The 19,169-nt window shown below is 41.8% G+C and overlaps 3 protein-coding genes across 9 annotated transcripts; 1 reads left to right on the top strand and 2 right to left on the bottom strand.

The window, feature by feature from the left end:
* Positions 1-1,512: 1,512 nt before the first annotated feature.
* LOC110508882 (choline-phosphate cytidylyltransferase A) lies at positions 1,513-7,398 on the bottom strand. 6 transcript variants are annotated; one of them, XM_036966975.2, is made up of 10 exons: positions 7,028-7,388; positions 5,252-5,390; positions 4,470-4,590; positions 4,221-4,320; positions 3,927-4,043; positions 3,564-3,715; positions 3,367-3,445; positions 3,126-3,268; positions 2,254-2,442; positions 1,513-2,044 (listed from the first exon to the last, which is right to left on the bottom strand). In XM_036966975.2, exons 2-10 carry the CDS (start codon positions 5,260-5,262, stop codon positions 1,853-1,855), a joined length of 1,104 nt encoding a protein of 367 aa, XP_036822870.1. In that variant the 5' UTR covers positions 5,263-5,390; positions 7,028-7,388; the 3' UTR covers positions 1,513-1,852. The 6 variants fall into 6 exon arrangements, with proteins under 6 accessions (XP_036822870.1, XP_090081133.1, XP_021445440.2 ...); XM_090225007.1 differs by having other exon boundaries at positions 5,308-5,390; positions 7,028-7,367; XM_021589765.3 differs by having other exon boundaries at positions 5,252-5,350; positions 7,028-7,367.
* A 1,943-nt stretch (positions 7,399-9,341) lies between these two features.
* Positions 9,342-13,019, bottom strand: LOC110508880 (stress-associated endoplasmic reticulum protein 1). The gene is made up of 3 exons (XM_021589759.3): positions 12,749-13,019; positions 12,318-12,393; positions 9,342-10,599 (listed from the first exon to the last, which is right to left on the bottom strand). Exons 1-3 carry the CDS (start codon positions 12,830-12,832, stop codon positions 10,559-10,561), a joined length of 201 nt encoding a protein of 66 aa, XP_021445434.1. The 5' UTR covers positions 12,833-13,019; the 3' UTR covers positions 9,342-10,558.
* Positions 13,020-13,095: 76 nt separating this feature from the next.
* LOC110508879 (thioredoxin reductase-like selenoprotein T1a) lies at positions 13,096-18,774 on the top strand. Of its 2 annotated transcripts, XM_021589758.3 has the most exons (6): positions 13,096-14,578; positions 15,436-15,546; positions 16,235-16,361; positions 17,656-17,743; positions 17,873-18,038; positions 18,312-18,774. In XM_021589758.3, the coding sequence occupies exons 1-5, from the start codon at positions 14,439-14,441 to the stop codon at positions 17,995-17,997; spliced, it is 591 nt and encodes a 196-aa protein (XP_021445433.2). In that variant the 5' UTR covers positions 13,096-14,438; the 3' UTR covers positions 17,998-18,038; positions 18,312-18,774. The 2 variants fall into 2 exon arrangements, with proteins under 2 accessions (XP_021445433.2, XP_090081136.1); XM_090225010.1 differs by lacking the exon at positions 15,436-15,546 and having other exon boundaries at positions 14,376-14,578.
* Positions 18,775-19,169: the final 395 nt, after the last annotated feature.

The following is a 19,169-nucleotide window of genomic DNA, read 5'->3' as shown; positions in this document are numbered from 1 at the left end:
AAACAGTTTATAATAGCAATAAGGCACCTCGGGGGTTGTGGTGTATATGGCAAATATACCACAAACCCTTGTGCCTTATTGCAATTTACATGAACACGTGCTAGTAAAGGATAGGTTGTGTTCCAGGCAGACTACATTCTAGTCTTTGCATCAACCAATGGTTGTGTGCCATGTCATCAAATTGCTATATGTGGTTACCTGATATGACCGACACCTCTAGGTGTTGTAAAATCTGCAATGTAGTCATACTGGAACGCAGCCAATGGGGGATTTGATTAAGCTGGCCCAAGTTTGTACCGGGTGAGAAGTGATTGAACAAATTTCAAAACTAATGCAAAGCCGGCACTCAACAAAGTGACCTATGTCAAGCACGTAGAGTAATGACTTAGGATAGCTGCATGGTTTCTCTTGATAACACATGTTGCCTTGCCAAGTAAAACTAGCTTTGAAAATGTTTCTGAACAATGCACCTGGCGTTGATTGGGCTGTGACCCTTGTCAAATCAATCGCCCAAAACCTGAAGGATAGGTCCAGCTAGTGCACTGAGCAGGGTTCTGATTTAATGTGTGGCTGGTCTGGTGTGTAGTAGCTGCGTCTTGGTCGTGTGATCACTCGGCTATTACAATAAGCATTGAGTTTCACAATCAAGCAGGATTCAACTCAGATTTTTTTTAAAGACATTTTACATGGTTAACTTTAAAAAAATTCAATTTTCATGTTCTACTGGTTTCTCTTAGCCCTACAAATTCAACGCAAACAATAATAGTTAAAACAATGTTCTTGTTTCCATGTATACAGTTAGACAAGTCTTGCCACCAAGTGATCTATAGCCCATGCCCCTAATGAGAAGCAATTTTAATGGACTGATTCTTAAATCTAATACTATGCTTAAAATAATCCCATATTTCAGCTAACCTACTGTATATAGGAAATACTTTTCTTTTTAAATCCTGCTTTGCCACCATGGAGACGAAGCCCAGTAAGGGATGGGCCAACAGCCAAAAACAAGCAATGCCCAACTACAGGAGGGAGAGATGGGACAAAATTGTATTCCCCAGTCGTTTTTAAAATGAAGTCTTGTTATTGGGCACATTGTTTTTTGGGGTTTGACAAGAACCTCCTGAAAATAAGTTCCTTTGAGCCCTACTGAACAAGATCTAGTTCTGGAGTTCAAACGCTGGGCACTATACTTAAATCCACTGTCCAAAGACTGACCATCAAAACCAACTAAGCATTATTACAATGTGCAAAAAAAGTCAAGCTGAATCCAGGTCAGTCCATGGATGGAGGACATTGACATGCCTACACACATACATGCACAATAACACTTTGAGGGGAGAGCAAGGGACTGATGGTTCCTACATTGCAAAGAAAAAGACTCAGCTCTGCTGAGAAGGAATTCAACAGTGCACCAAACACCCCTCAACACAATAAGGGGGGACACGAATTCCCCACTAAATTGCAAAGATTAACATCTTGAGTAGGAAGCGTGCATCAGAGAGAAATTATTGATAATGTGAAATTAAAATTTAAGTGACATGAAGGGTAATATGAACACAGCTCCAAATGCCTCCAGTGAGTAGTGGTTCCTGACTGAATAAAATTAAGAGATGTGACCGCTACACTGCATCAACCCTCCTTGGACTGACAAAGTAGTACAGTCCATAAGAAATGGACACCAATTGAAAAAGGGAGTGAAAAAATTAAATGGGTAGAGCAAATTAAGTGAGAGACAATGCTATACATATATAAGTGGACATACTGATGATTTGTTTGGAGGGGTTGAATGCTGATATTGTTGACGGACCGAGGGGCGGGATTAACAGACCAAGATAAAAAAAAAAAGTGAGCCTTAATCTTCATCAGACTCATCATCCTCGCTGATGTGGTATCCCCGTGCTGCGCTGTGGTGGGATGGAGGGGAAGGTGAGGCCTTGTTTAAGAAGGGCGAGGGGGAACGCTCACGGGTGGGGCTGCTGCTGGGGCTCTGTCTGGGGCTGATGGCCTGCAGCATGCGCCCTCTGCCCTCCTTCAACATGTGCTTCTAGAGAGAGAGAGGCAGCATCTCAGTCTAGATTCCAAGTTAATTTGTTGTTCTTAGGCTATAAAACAAATCCACGTTGATCTACAGCACGACATCTTCCATTGAACGCTTCACTATATTATTCCCCAGAGCAGTAAATTAGGATTGCCACAAAAGACACCATTCTAGTTTACATTAAAATACACACACAAAACAAAAAAAGGTCTCACCAGTGCTCCCTCAGGGCCAAACATCTGCAGAAAGTTGCCAATGAACTCCCGGGACTTCTCCTCCCACTTCTGGATGAGGTCAATGCTCTTGTTCTCCACCTTCTGCACAAACTCTTTACTCTTCTCCTCCACATCTTTCACCTTCCTCTTCACCTTGTCCACACGTTCCTGCAGGTGGTACTTCTTCTCCTGAAAGACAGGGACACACATACCAGTGCAGTGTCATAACGCCAGACCTTGGCAAGTGAGGCTGCACTTAACTAGTAAACAAATCATGTTTCCTAGCAGCTTTTATTCAAATACAACTAGTACTACAACTAATTCTGATTCCACTGTCTTCCATGACAAATATACCTTTCACCCCCTTTTCTCCCCAATTTTATGGTATCCAATTGTCCCATCGATGCAACTCCCCTACGGACTCGGGAGAGGCGAAGGTCGTGAGCCATGTGTCCTCCGAAACACGACCCTGACAAGTCGCACTGCTTCTTGACACACTGCTCGCCTAACCCGGAAGCCAGCCGCACCAATGTGTTGAAGGAAACACCGTCCAGCTGACGATTGAAGTAAGCCCGCCACAAGGAGTCGCTAGAGTGCGATTGGACAAGGAAATCCCGGCCAGTAAAACCCTCCCCTAACCTGGACGATGCTGGGCCAATTGTGCGCTGCCTCATGGGTCTCCCGGTCATGGGCTGGCTGTAACACAGCCTGGCATTGAACCGGGTCTGTAGTTACGCCTTAAGCACTGCGATGCAAGGACAAATAGACCAATAGCTACCTCTCACAACTACTGCTCCTTATGACTCATCAAAAGTCATCAACCAAATACCATCATTACTACTAATAATAATGATAGTAACATGAAGTGTTACATTGATGAAGCTGACGTTGAGCTCCTTGGCCGTGTAGCCGCGTTGCAGGTTGCGTCTCACGTACACGTCATAGTCGCGGACGATGCGCGTGATGATGTCCGAGGTGGAGATTCCCTCCGTCCGCTGGGTAGGCGCAAACATGCCTGTAGGCACAAAGGGCCAAAAGGTGAGAGATGTCATCGTGACACACGGTCCCAGGACATTCATAATGGACATTCCTGCTGGTTGTTATGGTACCCACCCGCCTCCTTGATGTGCTTGTAAACGTCGTCCTGGCCTGCTGATGTATATGGGATGTCGTCATGAGCAACAAAGTCGATCTGGTGGGGTGAGGGGGGTGAACGAGAGAAGGAATACATTATACACCGCACAGACAAAATACACTCTGAACGCACGACATTGCGTTCCATTCCCCCCCCCATCCTTCCTCTCTCTCACTCTGTGCTTGGAGAGGAACTCGGGCGTAAGCGTCCAGGGCGCGTTCCTGACGACCTCGTCCACGTAGCGACAGTGGCTGACTGCGTCGTAGCGCTCGTCCTCGTTCATCACCGTGAACCCCTTGAACTTGTGTGTCAGGTCGTCACTACACACTGAGACGAGAGGAAAAGAAGCATGGCGGTTCAGGGGAAGTGAGTCAACTTGAATTAGTTCTAGCACTTTACATAGAGGGTGCTTGGCGTTATGCCTCCGAAAAACGATTTCCTCTGAAGAACCAAATAAATGGACAGACAGTAAACCAGCAAGAGGGCACTCAAGGCATGTTGAGCGAGGAAAGCTTGACACAACCAGTGAGACACTCACCGCCCACAATGAGGTGTGTGTTCGGAAAGAGGCCCTTGGCCTGCATGAGGGCCCGGGCATGGCCTGAGTGGAACACATCAAAGATGCCATCTGCATACACCCGAACTGGCCTATCAACTGTGGGAGAGAGGGACATGATGGTGATGACGGCCAATCACAGGTCACGTCAATAGAGAAACATTCCTTATATTTTCAGAACTGTTCATGTCTTTTGAATGGTACTGCTTGCTACAGTTTGAGAGTGATTGAGATGCGTTTCTGAGTGTAGTGTATGTTGATGTGTGTGCGACTCACATGGAGTTCCCCTCTTGGCCTCGTCCATACTGACTCGCAGGTATGGAGTGTCCTCAGCCGACTCCAGCTCATCAGCATAGGGGGCGGGATCTTTTAAACCCTAGTGTACGAATACACATTATTACCATGACAACCATGAGAAGGGTTTCCTTCATAAGAATCATGACTCATTATCTTATCTTAACCAACACACATCAACTCCCTGTAAATGAAGTCTGCTCACACACATAAAGCCTCTTCCTCACTCACCACGGTGGATCTTGGGACTTTCCCTGGCCGTTCTACCTCCTCGGTCTCTCCGTTAGACCCATCTCTCCTCCTCTTCCTGGACAGGCTGGACCGGCTTGAGCTGTGGGCCTCCATCCCGGGGCTGAAATGTTACACACACACACACACACAGTAACAGCTATCATCTTGCTTAAAGAGAAAAAGCAATAAGATGCACTATTCCAAAAAAGAGAATTTGCTGTCTGCATGGACAAAAACAACATTCACCTGTAGCGGGATGTGCAAACAAGGAGTCTTATTGCAGCTACTGAAGGTTATACCTTTGTAAGAAATAAGCCTGTCAAAATAACGGAAACCCCAACATAAAATGTCTTAATAGGGCTTTGAGCCACCAGATCAGCTTCAATGCACCTTGGCATAGATTATACAAGTGTCAGGAACTCTATTGGAGGGATGTGACACCATTCTTCCATGAGACATTCCATCAGCTGTTTTGTTGATGGTAGTGGAAAACGCTGTCTCAGGTGCCGCTCCAGAATCTCCCATAAGTGTTTGATTGGTTTTAAATCTGGTGACTGAGACACACACCCTTTAACCCCCCTGTTTCAAAGTCACAGATCTCTTTTCTTCTAGCCATGGTAGTCAAAATAATGGGCAACTGGGCATTTATATACATGACCCTAAGCATGATGGGATGTTTCTTGTTTAATTAACTCAAGAACCACACCTGTGTTGTAGCACCTGCTTCCAATATACTTTGTATCCCTCATTAACTCAAGTGTTTCCTTTATTTTGGCAGTTACCTGTCTGTCATAGATCAGTCTCTCCCCAATGAGTCTACATTGAATGCAATTCACACCAATTCCATTATCCACCACAAGGCGGCGTCCATCCACTGGGCACTACAAGGAGGTAGAAAGGTCGAGTGGTGTGTTTCTGCGTCTGCCGGCAGGGTCGAATGGTGCGGTTACATAATAACCCAGGCATGTTCTCGGTGAACACGTTCACTCACTGGCCTTTCAAATCACTCACACTTTGAAGTCGACACTAATTATGTAAGAGAAGGGGGGGGGGCGCTTGTTGCGCAACAAACTCGGCCTTTCTTGGACTGTTTCAGAGATTCACATGTCATGTCTGAAATTGGTTGCGATAAGGAGAAGACCAAGGACGATACATGCGATTAATGTGATAGGCTTCTTGAAATGTAAACTGTTGCCAAACTGAAACAGTTAAAACACAACGTTCCCATAGTTATTTACCCGTGTGTATGTTCCATGTGGGACCTGTTAGCGACTTTAGACTACAAAAGAATATTCCATTCCAGTCTACATCATCTAGCAACGTGACTGTGTGGGCTTGTATTACTATCTTCATGGGTACCGAAAATCCCCAAAAGGATAGAAAAACAAGGAAAAGTCTCCCTCATTGGGACAGTTCCCACTTCCCCACGAGGACAAAGGCTATTTTATGCTTAGGGGTTAGGTTTAGGGTTACAATTACGGTTAGGGGATAGTGATACGAGTTCGGGGTTATTTTAAATATTATTTTTTAATTTAAATCAATTTTAGGTCCACACACGGATAGTAAAACGTATGGTGGGTGTATGTATCACCAACGTTGTCACTCACTCACGGGCTTCCTGTGTCGAGTAAAGGCGTCCACATGCTTACTATTCAAAACAGTTCAGTTTGTGCATATATTATGATGACACTTTGTGACGTTATGGTCTTCGGCAAGGTTTTTTTCCCCCGGTTGTTCATGCACACAAAATATTTTCTCGAGACGAACCTTCGACCTTCACTTGAAAGTACCTATACTTGAATAACGAGAAAAAAAGCAGCAATATTACTATTTACCCATCTTGAGTTACTGTGTAGCCACTCTCAAAATAGTCAGAATGAAGTCAGAATGAATCTAAGATAACTCAAGAAATCATTTAAGTTTGACGTTTTTGCCAAGGAGATCTCAGTCTCGCAATTTTACATCAAACGGGGATGTTTGGTGCAGTATTTCATAGGTGAAAACATTTGCATGAAAATTAGTCATCTCTTGTTGACTGACAACAATCACCAATAAAGCAGCATAGACTCAAAAAAGTGTGTGCACGACCAGCCCAAAAAAAAACATAGCCGAAGACCAAAACGCCACAATATGTTGTCGTTATATATGCTTAACTGTACCAAACTGTTTGGATGCAAGTATGCCAATGGATGCCTTTACACGGGAAGCCTGTCCGACCTTGTGCAGCTGTAAGCAAAGCTGTGTGGGGCGTATCTGCTGGCTACAATCTACAGCAATCGATTGTCATCTGATAGTAGAGAGAAAGACGGAGGTAGGGGTTATCACACGTAGCTAGCTTCGTTTAACTGACAAGGAGAGAGTGACCTCGAAGTGCAGATGTCCAGTCTTAATAACAAGCTGTCTTACATATATTAGCTTGACTATCTCTGACAATCCAACAAAGTACGTAGCTAGCTAGGTAGCCAGTTGTACCAAGTATAACTCTATGGGAAAGCAATCTGATCACACTATAGCTAGCTAGCTAAAAATATTTACTGTAATATGATTCACGAACTTACCGTTGTGCCTGGCCTGGGTTTTGCAGTGGAGAAGTAGCTAACGTACTGTTGAAAACTAGCTCATAGGCAGTATTCTACGAAAATCTTTGCTACCTACTGACTGTGAAGTTGGTGCGCTTTCTGCTGCTAACTAGCTAGCTGTTGGCTAACGCTAAATGTAATAACTAGCTAGTATAACAATTTACCGACTCCCAACATGCAGGTAACGTTAGTCCAATGTCACGAACTGTGCCAGCAGCTCGATATGTAGAGGGGAAGAGCAGACGGATTATCAACACAGTACTTCTGCAATCCTCGGATTGACAGGTTTACTCCACATAGGAACTACAACAACCAGAACATCTTTCCAGGAAGTGACGTTATTTTTTAATGGGTGGCCTGACGTTTCCGGTGAATTTTCCGCTGAAATCTCTGAAGTCGGAGAACGGTATTATTCTGCCACCTTGAGGCAACTAACTATTCAGGCAAATTCCTTTTTAGGAAACTACAATTTTATGTATGTATGCATGCCAGTGGAGGCTCCTGAGGGGAGGATGTCTCATAATAATGTATGGAACGAAGTGCTATGACTGGAATGCAGTGAATGGAATCAAACATCCAAACCATGCGTTTGATATAAGTCCAGCTATTATTTTGAGCCATCCTCCCCTCAACAGCCTCCACTGATGTGTGTGTGTGTGTGTACATACAGTTGAAGTCGGAAGTTTACGTACACTTAGGTTGGAGCCATTAAAACTCATCTTTCAACCACTCCACACATTTCTTGTTAACAAACTATAGTTTGGCAAGTCAGTTACGACATCTACTTTGTGCATGACACAAGTAATTTTTCCAACAATTATTTACAGACAGAATTTTTCACTTATAATTCACCGTATCCCAATTCCATTGGGTAAGAAGATTACATTCACTAAATTGACTGTGACTTTAAACAGCTTGGAAAATTACAGAAAATGAAGGCCTACCTTCAAACTCAGTGCCTCTTTGCTTGACATCATGGGCAAATCAAAATAAATCAGCCAAGACCTCAGAATTTGTTTGTAGACCTCCACAAGTCTGGTTCATCCTTGGGGGCAATTTCCAAACGCCTGAAGGTACCACGTTCATCTGTACAAACAATTGTACGCAAGTATAAACACCATGGGACCACGCAGCCGTCATACCGCTCAGGAAGGAGACGCGTTCTGTCTCCTAGAGATTAACGTACTTTGGTGCGCAAAGTGCAAATCAATCCCAGAACAACAGCAAAGGACCTTGTGAAGATGCTGGAGGAAACAGGTACAAAAGTATCTATATCCACAGTAAAACGAGTCCTATAATCAACATAACCTGGAAGGCTGCTCAGCAAAGAAGAAGCTACTGCTCCAAAACCGCCATAAAAAAGCCAGACTACAGTTTGCAACTGCACATGGGGACAAAGATCGTACTTCTTGGAGAAATGTCCTCTGGTCTGATGAAACAAAATAGAACTGTTTGGCCATAATGACCAAAGTTATCTTTGGAGGAAAAATGGGGATGCTTGCAAGCCGAAGAACACCATCCCAACCGTGAAGCACGGGGGTGGCAGCATCATGTTGTGGGGGTGCTTTGCTGCAGGAGGGACTGGTGCACTTCACAAAATAGATGGCATCATGAGGTAGGAAAATTGGGTGGATATATTGAAGCAACATCTCAAGACATCAGTCAGAAGTTAAAGCCTGGTCGCAAATGGGTCTTCCAAATGGACAATGACACCAAGCATACTTCCAAAGTTGTGGCAAAATGACTTAAGGACATAAATGTCAAGGTATTGGAGTGGCCATCACAAAGCCCTGACCTCAATCCCATAGAACATTTGTGGGCAGAACTGAAAAAGCGTGTGAGAGCAAGGAGGCCTACAAACCTGACTCAGTTATACCAGCTCTGTCAAGAGGAATGGGCCAAAATTCACCCAACTTATTGTGGGAAGCATGTGGAAGGCTACCTGAAACGTTTGACCCAAGTTAAACAATTGAAAGGCAATGCTACCAAATACTAATCGAGTGTATGTAAACTTCTGACACACTGTGAATGAGATGAAAGAAATTAAATCTGAAATAAATCAGTCTCTCTACTATTATTCTGAAATTTTGCATTCTTAAAATAAAGTGGTGATCCTAACTGACCCCAGATGGAATTTTTACTGGGATTAAATGTCAGTAATTGTGAAAAACTGAGTTTAAATGTATTTGGCTAAATTGTATGTAAACTTTAGACTTCAACTGTACATGCAAATATGTTAGTATTTATTCTGGGTGATGATTGGTATCTTACATAAGAAAAGCACAAAATAATGTACCAATTATCATATTTTATTAATTTCGCTCTTACATTGCCAGCATACTTTATGCACAGTAAAATAACCAGGTTGACATTTTCATCCAGCCCTTAATATTTACTTCTAAACACTGGTTTAGTGAAGATAATGACATTTTATCCAGTAATCTTGAGCCTTGAACTGTTTCCGTAAACATGAGGACAGGACGTCAGATCAACTACCAAAGCTTGAAGATGTCCTTATCTTACTTTTACTGATCCATATTCAACTGACTGTGGATCAGTTGACAATCCCAAAGCCGCAAGAATAGGCAGGGCCAATCAATAGATACAAAATATTTAAAAAGTAGATGAGGACTAGACCGCAAAAAACAATAGGACTGCTTATCATTACGTACCACTAATTTCTACCAAAACCATATAGTTTGCCCAACTTCTTAAACCAACGGCTTTGAGCATTCCATTTGTAAGACAAGTTTTTTAATTATAGACATTCAGGAACTCTTTGATTATAAGGTGTCATGTAAATGCATCATAATGCCATAACTTCAATGTCCTAACTTTCTAAATACATGGCTCTGGTTTCTACCATTTAGTTGTTCTTTTGGCATGAGTATTATATCCAGCTTCAAATCTTGTGCTAAGATTTGTGTTGCTGAATTTCTTTCCAGTCTGACCAAGGCATTTGGCCATTCTACCAAACAGAAAACATGTTCAAAGCAAAACAGAACATTTCTTTCAATACACTAAATTAAAGTAGAAATTATAGTTCATTTTACACACTGAAATTACAACAAAGTGGTGGCAAATAAGACTTCTAGAAAGGACCACCAAAAACAGAGCTCACAATTCCACAAGATGGCCAACTTGCCTGAGATTGACAGAGCACATCACCTTATTATTTCAGAAACCCCACTATTGGAATGCAGCTTGATGGCTTTTTGTTGTGTGCTGAAAATTGTTAACCTCTATCATTTAAGGCACAAGGTAGGAATGACTTGACAGAGCTTGCCAAAAGTAACCAGAGACAAATAACAAAGGTCGAACAAAATAATACAAATTAAGAACAGAAAGTCACAAAGTGCAAGACAGTGGCTCATCGTCCTTGGCCTAGCTGTGTGCAACTTAAGAAGACTGAGAATGTTGAGTGAAGGATAATGGGACGTCATCAAGCTGAGAGAGGTGGTACTTGGTTGGGCGGATACTGAGTGGAATGAACGGGGTGGACATTTCATCCTACATGCCCATCCGAATGCTCTGAATGATCTGGAAGATAGCTGTGGAGAGAGAGAATTCAAATGTCAAGAAAACAAATCTACACTGGAGTTCATTGACAAGGAATTTAGCTGAGTCAAAGAACCCCTCAGATGACGCTAGAAAACCCTGACCCAAAGTGAAGGTTTTTATTCACTGACAACAGCAGTCGTCATTGAAGTTCGGAACACTGTTGGGAACTCACCAGAATGTACTGCTGGAATAGTTTACATTTTCTCCTTTCTTTTAACTTGCCAGTGTGACTATATCCCTCCTTTCCTGCAAAGTATTAATTTATGTTTCCAAGGTGACTAATGTAATTGCTCTATTATGTTCTGCTGGAATCTCTGAAAGTGTTGCCAAACCCACTGACTACTAAAAGCCTGGACTGGGACAAACAGCAGGAGGGGAGGACAAGGGAGTAAGCCAAAATGTCAAATCAGACCACACAGAAACAGTACAAACATTCTGTCTGACCCAGGATAAATGACGAAAACAGACTCCCAACAGTTAGCAGGCGGAGTTCTTCGAACACTTATCAAAACTGGTCTTTCCCTAATATTAGCTGAGAGAGGCAACAAGCGCATTGATATTGCCTGTCAAAAAGCAAATATTGACAAAAAGATAGATGTGCAGAGGCTGACAACCCTATGGCTGTGAGGAGATATAGTGGTCCTTTGTAGCTCCGTTGGAAGAGCATGGTGCTTGTAACGCCAGGGTAGTGGATTCGATTCCAGAGACCACCCATACGTAAAATATATGCATGCATGACTAAGTCACTTTGGATAAAAGCGTCTGCTATATGGCATATATTAAAGAGCCTAACAAACCCCTAATGAGACCATTGCTTGGTTTGAATACGGTATGAAGGTCCTGCCTACTTCCTGGATCATGTCCCACACTGTTTTTCAATGGCCTTATTATAGCATCATGAAACCGTGACCATTTAAGATACTGTATATGTACAATTCTATTAGTATTTGTGGATTAATTTAATTCTACCTAATGCCTTTGAACATTTTCAATTACACAAAAATAAAATGTAATTGAAAAACCTTAATGAAAGGCATCAGGTAAATGTAAATGATTCCACAAATATGAATATAATCTTACATAGGAATTTGATGATATAGTCTTGAAGGCCATTCAAAAACTGAGTGGTCCATGATCCAGGAAGTAGGCGGGACATTCATACTGTAGACGTGGGTGTATACTAGGAACCAAACAGAACCAAACAGGGAGGGACCTACCTGAATTTGTCCAATAGAAACTAATTTTTGTTGGAAAAGATTTTCCATTTGCTACAGTTAGGACTAATGATTACACCCCTGGTCTACTTCAAAGACTGTTTGTGAGATAAGGTTATGAGATATGTTTTTTATTTCAACGTTATATTCAGCACCATAACAAGTCGTACAAGACATCACACCTGTGGGAATGTGAACACCTGCACACACTTGAGAAAACATGCTCATTTCAGATATGAAGAAAGAAGCAATGGGAGGACACAATTTGCCCCAGCACTACGATTTCACATTCCAAATCTACACCTGTAGACCTCAAAGGTATAGATAGGTAAGCAATTTGGTTTCATCTGGCCTTATAACAAGCTCGGCAGAATGTTGGATACACCTTTCCAATCCTTTCAGATCAACAAAAGCGTCTGGGATAAAGTATGGATCCATTTCAGAGTTCTGCTCATCATCACTGGGAAATTAGTCAAATAGTCAACAGAACTCACCTGATCCACACACAACAAAGATGAAGAGGGCCAACAGCCATGGTCCCACAGCCACCTTATCATCTTGAGGGTTTCTCTGTGAAACCAAATACAGTACACGTCATGGTACTGTACTAACATGGCAACGGTCAAACATGTATCATTCTCAAACCGGTAATCAGAAACATACAGCTGTTTAAATAGAATGTAAACAACTTTGTATGATGTTACATTTCATGGATACTATCGCAACAGCTGACCAAAGATTGAAAGCTTGAGCTGGGCAACTTGGCAATTTGCATATACTATGGGCAAAGCATAAGTAAATGTTGACAAAAACGAAACAAAAAACTAGCAAACAATCAGAAAATTAAACATTTGCTAGTTACTCATTTTAAGTAACATATTCCTTAACCCGTTTGCAAACCAAAATAAAATGGTTCAAATGTTACCGTAGATTTGGCTACGTTGCCTCTTTGCGTGATATTCTTGCTGTGTTTTTCGTTGGCCATACGAATCCTCTGTTTGGCGACCATCTTCCAAATAAGTAGGTTATGAATTATTTTACAAAAATGTGGAATGTTAGTTATATGGTTAATCTGGCTCACTGGTATGCAGTTGGCACTCGTCTACTCTACAGTACAAAATGTTTCAAAAGGGAGAATAAAAGCAGGGCAAATGTCTACGTATGCAAAGTCTTAAGCCCGCCCACACAGGAAGACCGCATTTCGAACGTGCAATGTATATTTGCTATATCTTTCCGCCGCTCACTGTGTGGCGATATAGTTCTTCCCACTTTGATCATTACAAACTATCGCTTACCATATTATTGCATTTGCTAGTGTAGTTTCACAATTCTAGTACTTCAGCTCTTTCGACTTTGATATATGTAGTAAATGCAAACCTAATGCACTTGACTTCGATGGCTGCATTGACAGAGACATGTTCATGTCAAATTCATTTCAGTAGTTTTTTAAATTCATTTCAGTATTGTCTTCATTTTTGTATATGGGAACATGTAAGGTAGGACAATGGTCACCCAAACAAACAATGGTCAGAATGTACTCAAGCGGCAGAGTCGATATTCGCGTAAGTAAACCCAGGGTCGTTACAGTACTAATATATCCAATCCACAGTTAGATGACAGGCACTTGGTTGTGTGCAGTAAGATAATTCAATATTACAATTGACATATTTTTTGTTGTTGATAATTCAATTGTACAGGTAAACGGTCACCTACTCATGCTCGTTGCGCATCAATTTTAAAGCGTTTGTTCTTGTGATGCGGTCTTTAATGATGACGTGTATCTATTTACCTATGCCAAAGAGTTTTATAACTAAACCAAGATAGACCACAGCTTGTCATTTCAATTGGCTACAAATGAGTCATATTGGAGGAACACGCAAAAGCTAGCGGAGATCCCATTGGCGTGTGCTAATATATTTCCGTTAAGGAACGCCTACTCTGAGTAAACAACGGCATTTAAAAAAACTTTTGCAAAGGGTAAAGTCTACAAAAGTCTAAACAGGCTTTCTCTGGTTGAGCAACGTTATTTTTTATTTTACCTTTATTTAACTAGGCATGTCAGTTAAGAAAAAAATATTATTTTAAATTAAGGTCTACCCCCTAACATGGACGACGCTGGACCAATTGTGCGCCGCCCTATGGGACTCCCGATCACGACCGGTTGTGATACAGCCCGTGATCGAACCAGGGTCTGTAGTGACGCCTCTAGCACCGAGATGCAGTGCTTTAGACCGCTGCGACACTCAGGAGCCTTAAAATTGGCTAGTTAACGTGTTTTTTGTAAGTGGCTTTGAAGGTGTACTGTCATGTATATTCATACTCAGAAAAATCACAGAATTTATTATACATGTGCTTAATTTTTCACTGAACTGTGACGTTTCACTTAACTCAATTTCTCGGGCAATATGCTGCGTTCATACTAGTCGGAACTCTGACATTTCCGACTTGCAAACTGGTTGCAGTTATATTACGTGCCGCGCGTTCAATCAGTTAGCAAGTCGGAAATGTAAGTATTTCCGAATTCCGTCTAGAACGTGAACCTGGCAATAGTTTCACAGAGCAGAGTGGGGGACGGGAGCACCGGACTGATGCAGTAGTGAAGAAATCGTAGCAGAATGGCGGAGAGGTGGCTACCTTTTTCGATCATATTTCTAGGAGTTCTCTCCTTGTATTGTGCTGCGTCGGCTGATAACAGCGGCATTAAGAAGATGAAGATGCAATTTGCAACAGGGCCACTTCTTAAATTCCAAATCTGGTAAGGGAGTGCAATACATTTTGAGTAGACCTCTGTTGTTCAGTTAGCATTAGCTACTTGCCTGTGTGTGTCTAAACCGAATTTGCATTTCCTGTCTCGGAACAAGAATCGTTATAATTTCCATGTAATCGAATTGACTGTCAAACTAGTGTAGCGTCCCATATTTTTGTTCAAAACATTATCTAACCTATTTTTCTTGAATTTATTATTTAGCTAGGAGTAACGAGCTAGCTACGGCAGTGCAAAGCTACTGTAGTTAGCTAGTTACCTAATAGGATTTAACTAACTAATTCTGCTCAGGAAGTTGGGTGGGTGCAGTCAAAACCATAATCAGCGCAGTATTTTTGGTTAGCTAACAACATCCACATGTTTATGTAGCTAAATGACAACCGTGTTTTGTCTGTTGTTAATTAATCATCTGTAGGTGAGAGTTTGAAAAAAACATCTAGTTAGCTACTCCCACTGTCAAATGGTTAATCCTGTGATTTGCATACCCTTGTAGGCAATAATTGTTGGATTAATTTATACCATATCAAGAGCATGGTATTAACTCAAACCAAGGGAGATTTGTGTTTGGAATGTGAAATGGTTATGTTCAGTAGTTTAATGATGCATTTGTGCAATAGAGTAACCGTGTGCCATACAATGAAATGTCACCACATGCTTTACTGGCAACACACCAGTATTGTCATGGAAGTCGCAACAACCAATCAAAGATGACTTTAGTTTGTGTATATGTTTGGCTGTGACCAAGTGTATCTAGCCTTGCCTCTGAGGACTGTGTGTTATTCTGAGTGCCCCACTATCTGTTCCCATGACTCTGGCCCTGTTTGACTCTCTCTCCAACTCTCTCTCAGCATCTCCTGAGGGTACAAGAGGGTGTTTGAGGAGTACATGCAGGTCTTGTACCAGCGGTACCCAGACATCCGCATTGAGGGAGAGAACTACCTTCCTCTACCCCTCTACCGGTAAATTATACTCAATGATGTATATAAACCCTGGGTTGCTGATGTTATGTTTGCCATTGAGAGGCTTTGGAGCCACCGGTCGGCCATATTGGCACTCCCCAGTAGGAGCAGTCCTCCATAGGAATGAATGTAATTCTACAGTATTTCAGTTCAATGTTTCAAGAACAAAATTACATGTATTTACATATTTGTGTTGTTGTGGGGACAGTTACATTAGTCATCTCAAAAAATGATACTTTAATTGACATGTTTTTACCTTTTATTTTTATGTTTAGCTTACAATGTAATAATGCATAATGTCATTACAATATGCATTGAGGTGTCTGTAATAATGTAGACATTAATATATTAATTTCTATAGGAGTGCTAAGATGGAGGCACAGTGGCTTCAACACAGCGCTCCCTATCAGACATCTTGTGTATAACAAAAGAACTGGTTACACTGTGTGCCACCATACCATGGAAACACTTGACACTTAAATTTGAAGCGTATTGCAATGTATTCTTCCATGTGTGGTTGTTAACAACAAATTGACCCTCAGGTCTTCATCTGTTCTGGGCCTAAGGGCTAACACACTACATACTGCCGGGTGCAAAATCATTTTCTTTGTTGACGATTTACACCTTGATATCTGCCACTGTGTTCTACCCTCTCTCTGGAAGTTGACATCTTGTTTGCTGTCCTCAGACATGTTGCTTCCTTCCTGTCCATGTTCAAGCTGGCACTGATCGGACTGATCATCATCGGCAAGGACCCTTTTGCCCTCTGCGGTATGCAAGCCCCAGGCATCTGGGTCTGGGGACAGGAGAATAAGGTGAGACTCTCTTAGGTAAAAAATGCTACATGACACTTGGTGTTAGCATCACAGGCATACCGTATGTTATTGTATAACAATACTCTGTAGTTTAAGTATAGCCATGTTGATGTGTTTATTTAACTCAGTCCTTAAGAGATACATTGAAAATGTAAGAGTAGTCATAGTCACTACTGAGACACACACACACTCTCATACCTTACCCATGGGAGTTCATAACAACTGTTTGTTGTTTTACCTGGCTATGAACCTGGATCTCCACGGTAACATGAGCCACTGGTGCTGAAGTAGAGTGCACGCAGTATTGAAATCCCATCCATATATACCTTGAGCTCCAACAGTAGAGCGAGAAAGTTAGATGCACAAATACCCCCCCCCCCCCCCCCCCCCCCCCCCCCCCCAAGACATGCTAACTTCTCACCAGGGGTGGGTAGCATTTTTTTTTGGGGGGGGGGGGTTTATGATAGTTATGATTAACTTTCTCACTCATTATTCATGATTCATTCAGGATTATCTGTAATCATGGTAGCATCCACATTAATGTAGAAGTGTTTTGAAAACATTCTATTCTTGTTTACAATCAAATTTACTCCAAAATGACACATTATTTTCCATTAATTTCTATTGGGCACAAAATAATCTGAAACACAACCAAAACAAACAGCAAATGCATCTAACACATTTATAGAATAACAGTCTTGATGTAGTCATTGCGTTCTAGGAATATGGGATGAAAATAATAACCTTTTTACTACTTTAATACACAAGTGAATTTTACCCAATACTTTTGGTACCCTAAAATGGGGGTTTCACCTGATATGGATGAAAATACCTTCAAATGAAAGCTTTAACCTCATTGTCATTATATCATTTCAAATCCAAAGTGCTGGAGTACAGAGCCGAAACAACAGTCCCAATAGTTTTGGTGCTTACAATATATGCAAAACACACTGTGGGCAAATAAGAATGTACTTGGGTTATGTAAGCAGTAACAAGGGAGCACTATATTACTCTTGCCTCTGCCTACCGCTACAACATGTTGCTGTTTTATCCTTGAGCTGGGGTACACAGGCTATGGAACAATTTGAGATTGTTATCTATACTTATATACATGTTATATACAAACTTTCTAACTCAAATTGACAACCAGTGAACCTTGCCCCAGTAAACTCAAATCCTGATGTGGAGACATCATTTATCTATGTGTCATGTTAGACACCAGAGAAGATGGAATCCATGGCAAAACACTCATCGATTGGTGTTGATATTGAGTTTCTGTTTGTGTCTCTTTCAGATTTATGCCTGCATGATGGTGTTCTTCTTCAGCAACATGATTGAAAACCAGTGTATGTCAACAGGAGCGTTTGAAATCACGTTAAACGGTAAGGCTCACTTTGCCACATTACTTGTTTGCATGAGTATGCACAAATCCTCCACGGACCTTGCATCATTGTAAAACATCACACAGAAAAGAGTGCGGAGAGTTGATTTGTTTGTACCTACCTGGGCAGATGTGCCAGTGTGGTCCAAGCTGGAGTCAGGTCACCTGCCCTCCATGCAGCAGCTGGTCCAGATCCTGGAGAACGAGATGAAGATGAATGTACCCATGGACACACTCCCCCACCACCGCTCCTAACCCTGTCTCATCCCCCTGGATGGAGCCATAGACCCCTCCACGTACGGAACCCTCCTCTACGTCTTCTATCCACCTCAGTCTGCACAGTGGAAAGAACCACCATCTCACACACACACAATATCTCAGACTTATTTACAATGTGGTATGGTGTTTGTGTGCTTAAGTGTTCTATTCACATGACCATAGTTGTCAGTTTAGGAATACTGAACCTACTCAACCTTCCATCAAAAGTTAGGGTGTCATTTTTTTGACAGAACTTCAAGGACTTTTGGATACGCTTGATGTACTCACTTTTGTCTCTATTTCCTCTGCAGGTTTGAGGTGGGTTTCTCAATGGACTGTGAGGTGATGTTAATGAAGGTCTGCGCTGAAGGCAGGAAGACTGCTAGCTCAGACTGGATGTCCCCATTGCTCCTCACCACGCCCCTTAGACGCCCTGCCCCTGATGCTGGCTTGGGATCTATGGCAACCGCAACAGCCATTTTCTTGTACTATTACTACTGCAGGTCATTCATCTTGTTGCAATAAACATTCAGTTTTGTCTCTTATGCTCACATGGATCAATTTAAGCGCAACAATATTGATGTGAATGGTCAGATATTAGAGATTCATATAGATTCCCCCCCCCCCCTTCCAGATCACAGGTCTTTAATTAGCCACACATCGATCCATGTGAGTTAGGCATGACCATAGGTGGCGTGTCCATAAGGCCAAAATGATATAGCCTAATTAGCCTTTTCCTGTCTATACAGAAATAAATAAAATCATTTAAAATGGGCTACTAAAGTATGATTTGCCCACAGCGGGTCATAAGCATTGCCTGCAGTCGGAAGGAAAGGCAGCACACGGCATACACCAAATGCATGATTGTTTTGTTGTGACTGTCATTGAAAAGCAAAGGCTCAGCCAGGCATTTCACAATGTTTCAAAATACAATCGAAGAAAACCTAGTTTGAGAAGTAAACCTTTATTGCTGTCAGGAGAAAACAATGAAAAGACTAATCTGACTTTTACTATAACAATTATCAACTTAATTGAGCTAGTGGACCCCATCTTGACAGCGGTGTGAGTAAAATAAAATGTTTTAGAGTTAATTTCCTCCAATTCTACACATTTTGCTGTGGGGCAGAGAAAATATTTTACTGTTTTAAAGCTAGTTTCCTATAATTCTA

The sequence above is a fragment of the Oncorhynchus mykiss genome, chromosome 28 (assembly GCF_057628025.1).
Source record: "Oncorhynchus mykiss isolate SJ-2025 chromosome 28, ASM5762802v1, whole genome shotgun sequence".
NCBI lineage: Eukaryota > Metazoa > Chordata > Actinopteri > Salmoniformes > Salmonidae > Oncorhynchus > Oncorhynchus mykiss.
Note: the sequence above shows the minus strand (reverse complement) of the source record. Positions and strands in the feature narration are given on the sequence as shown.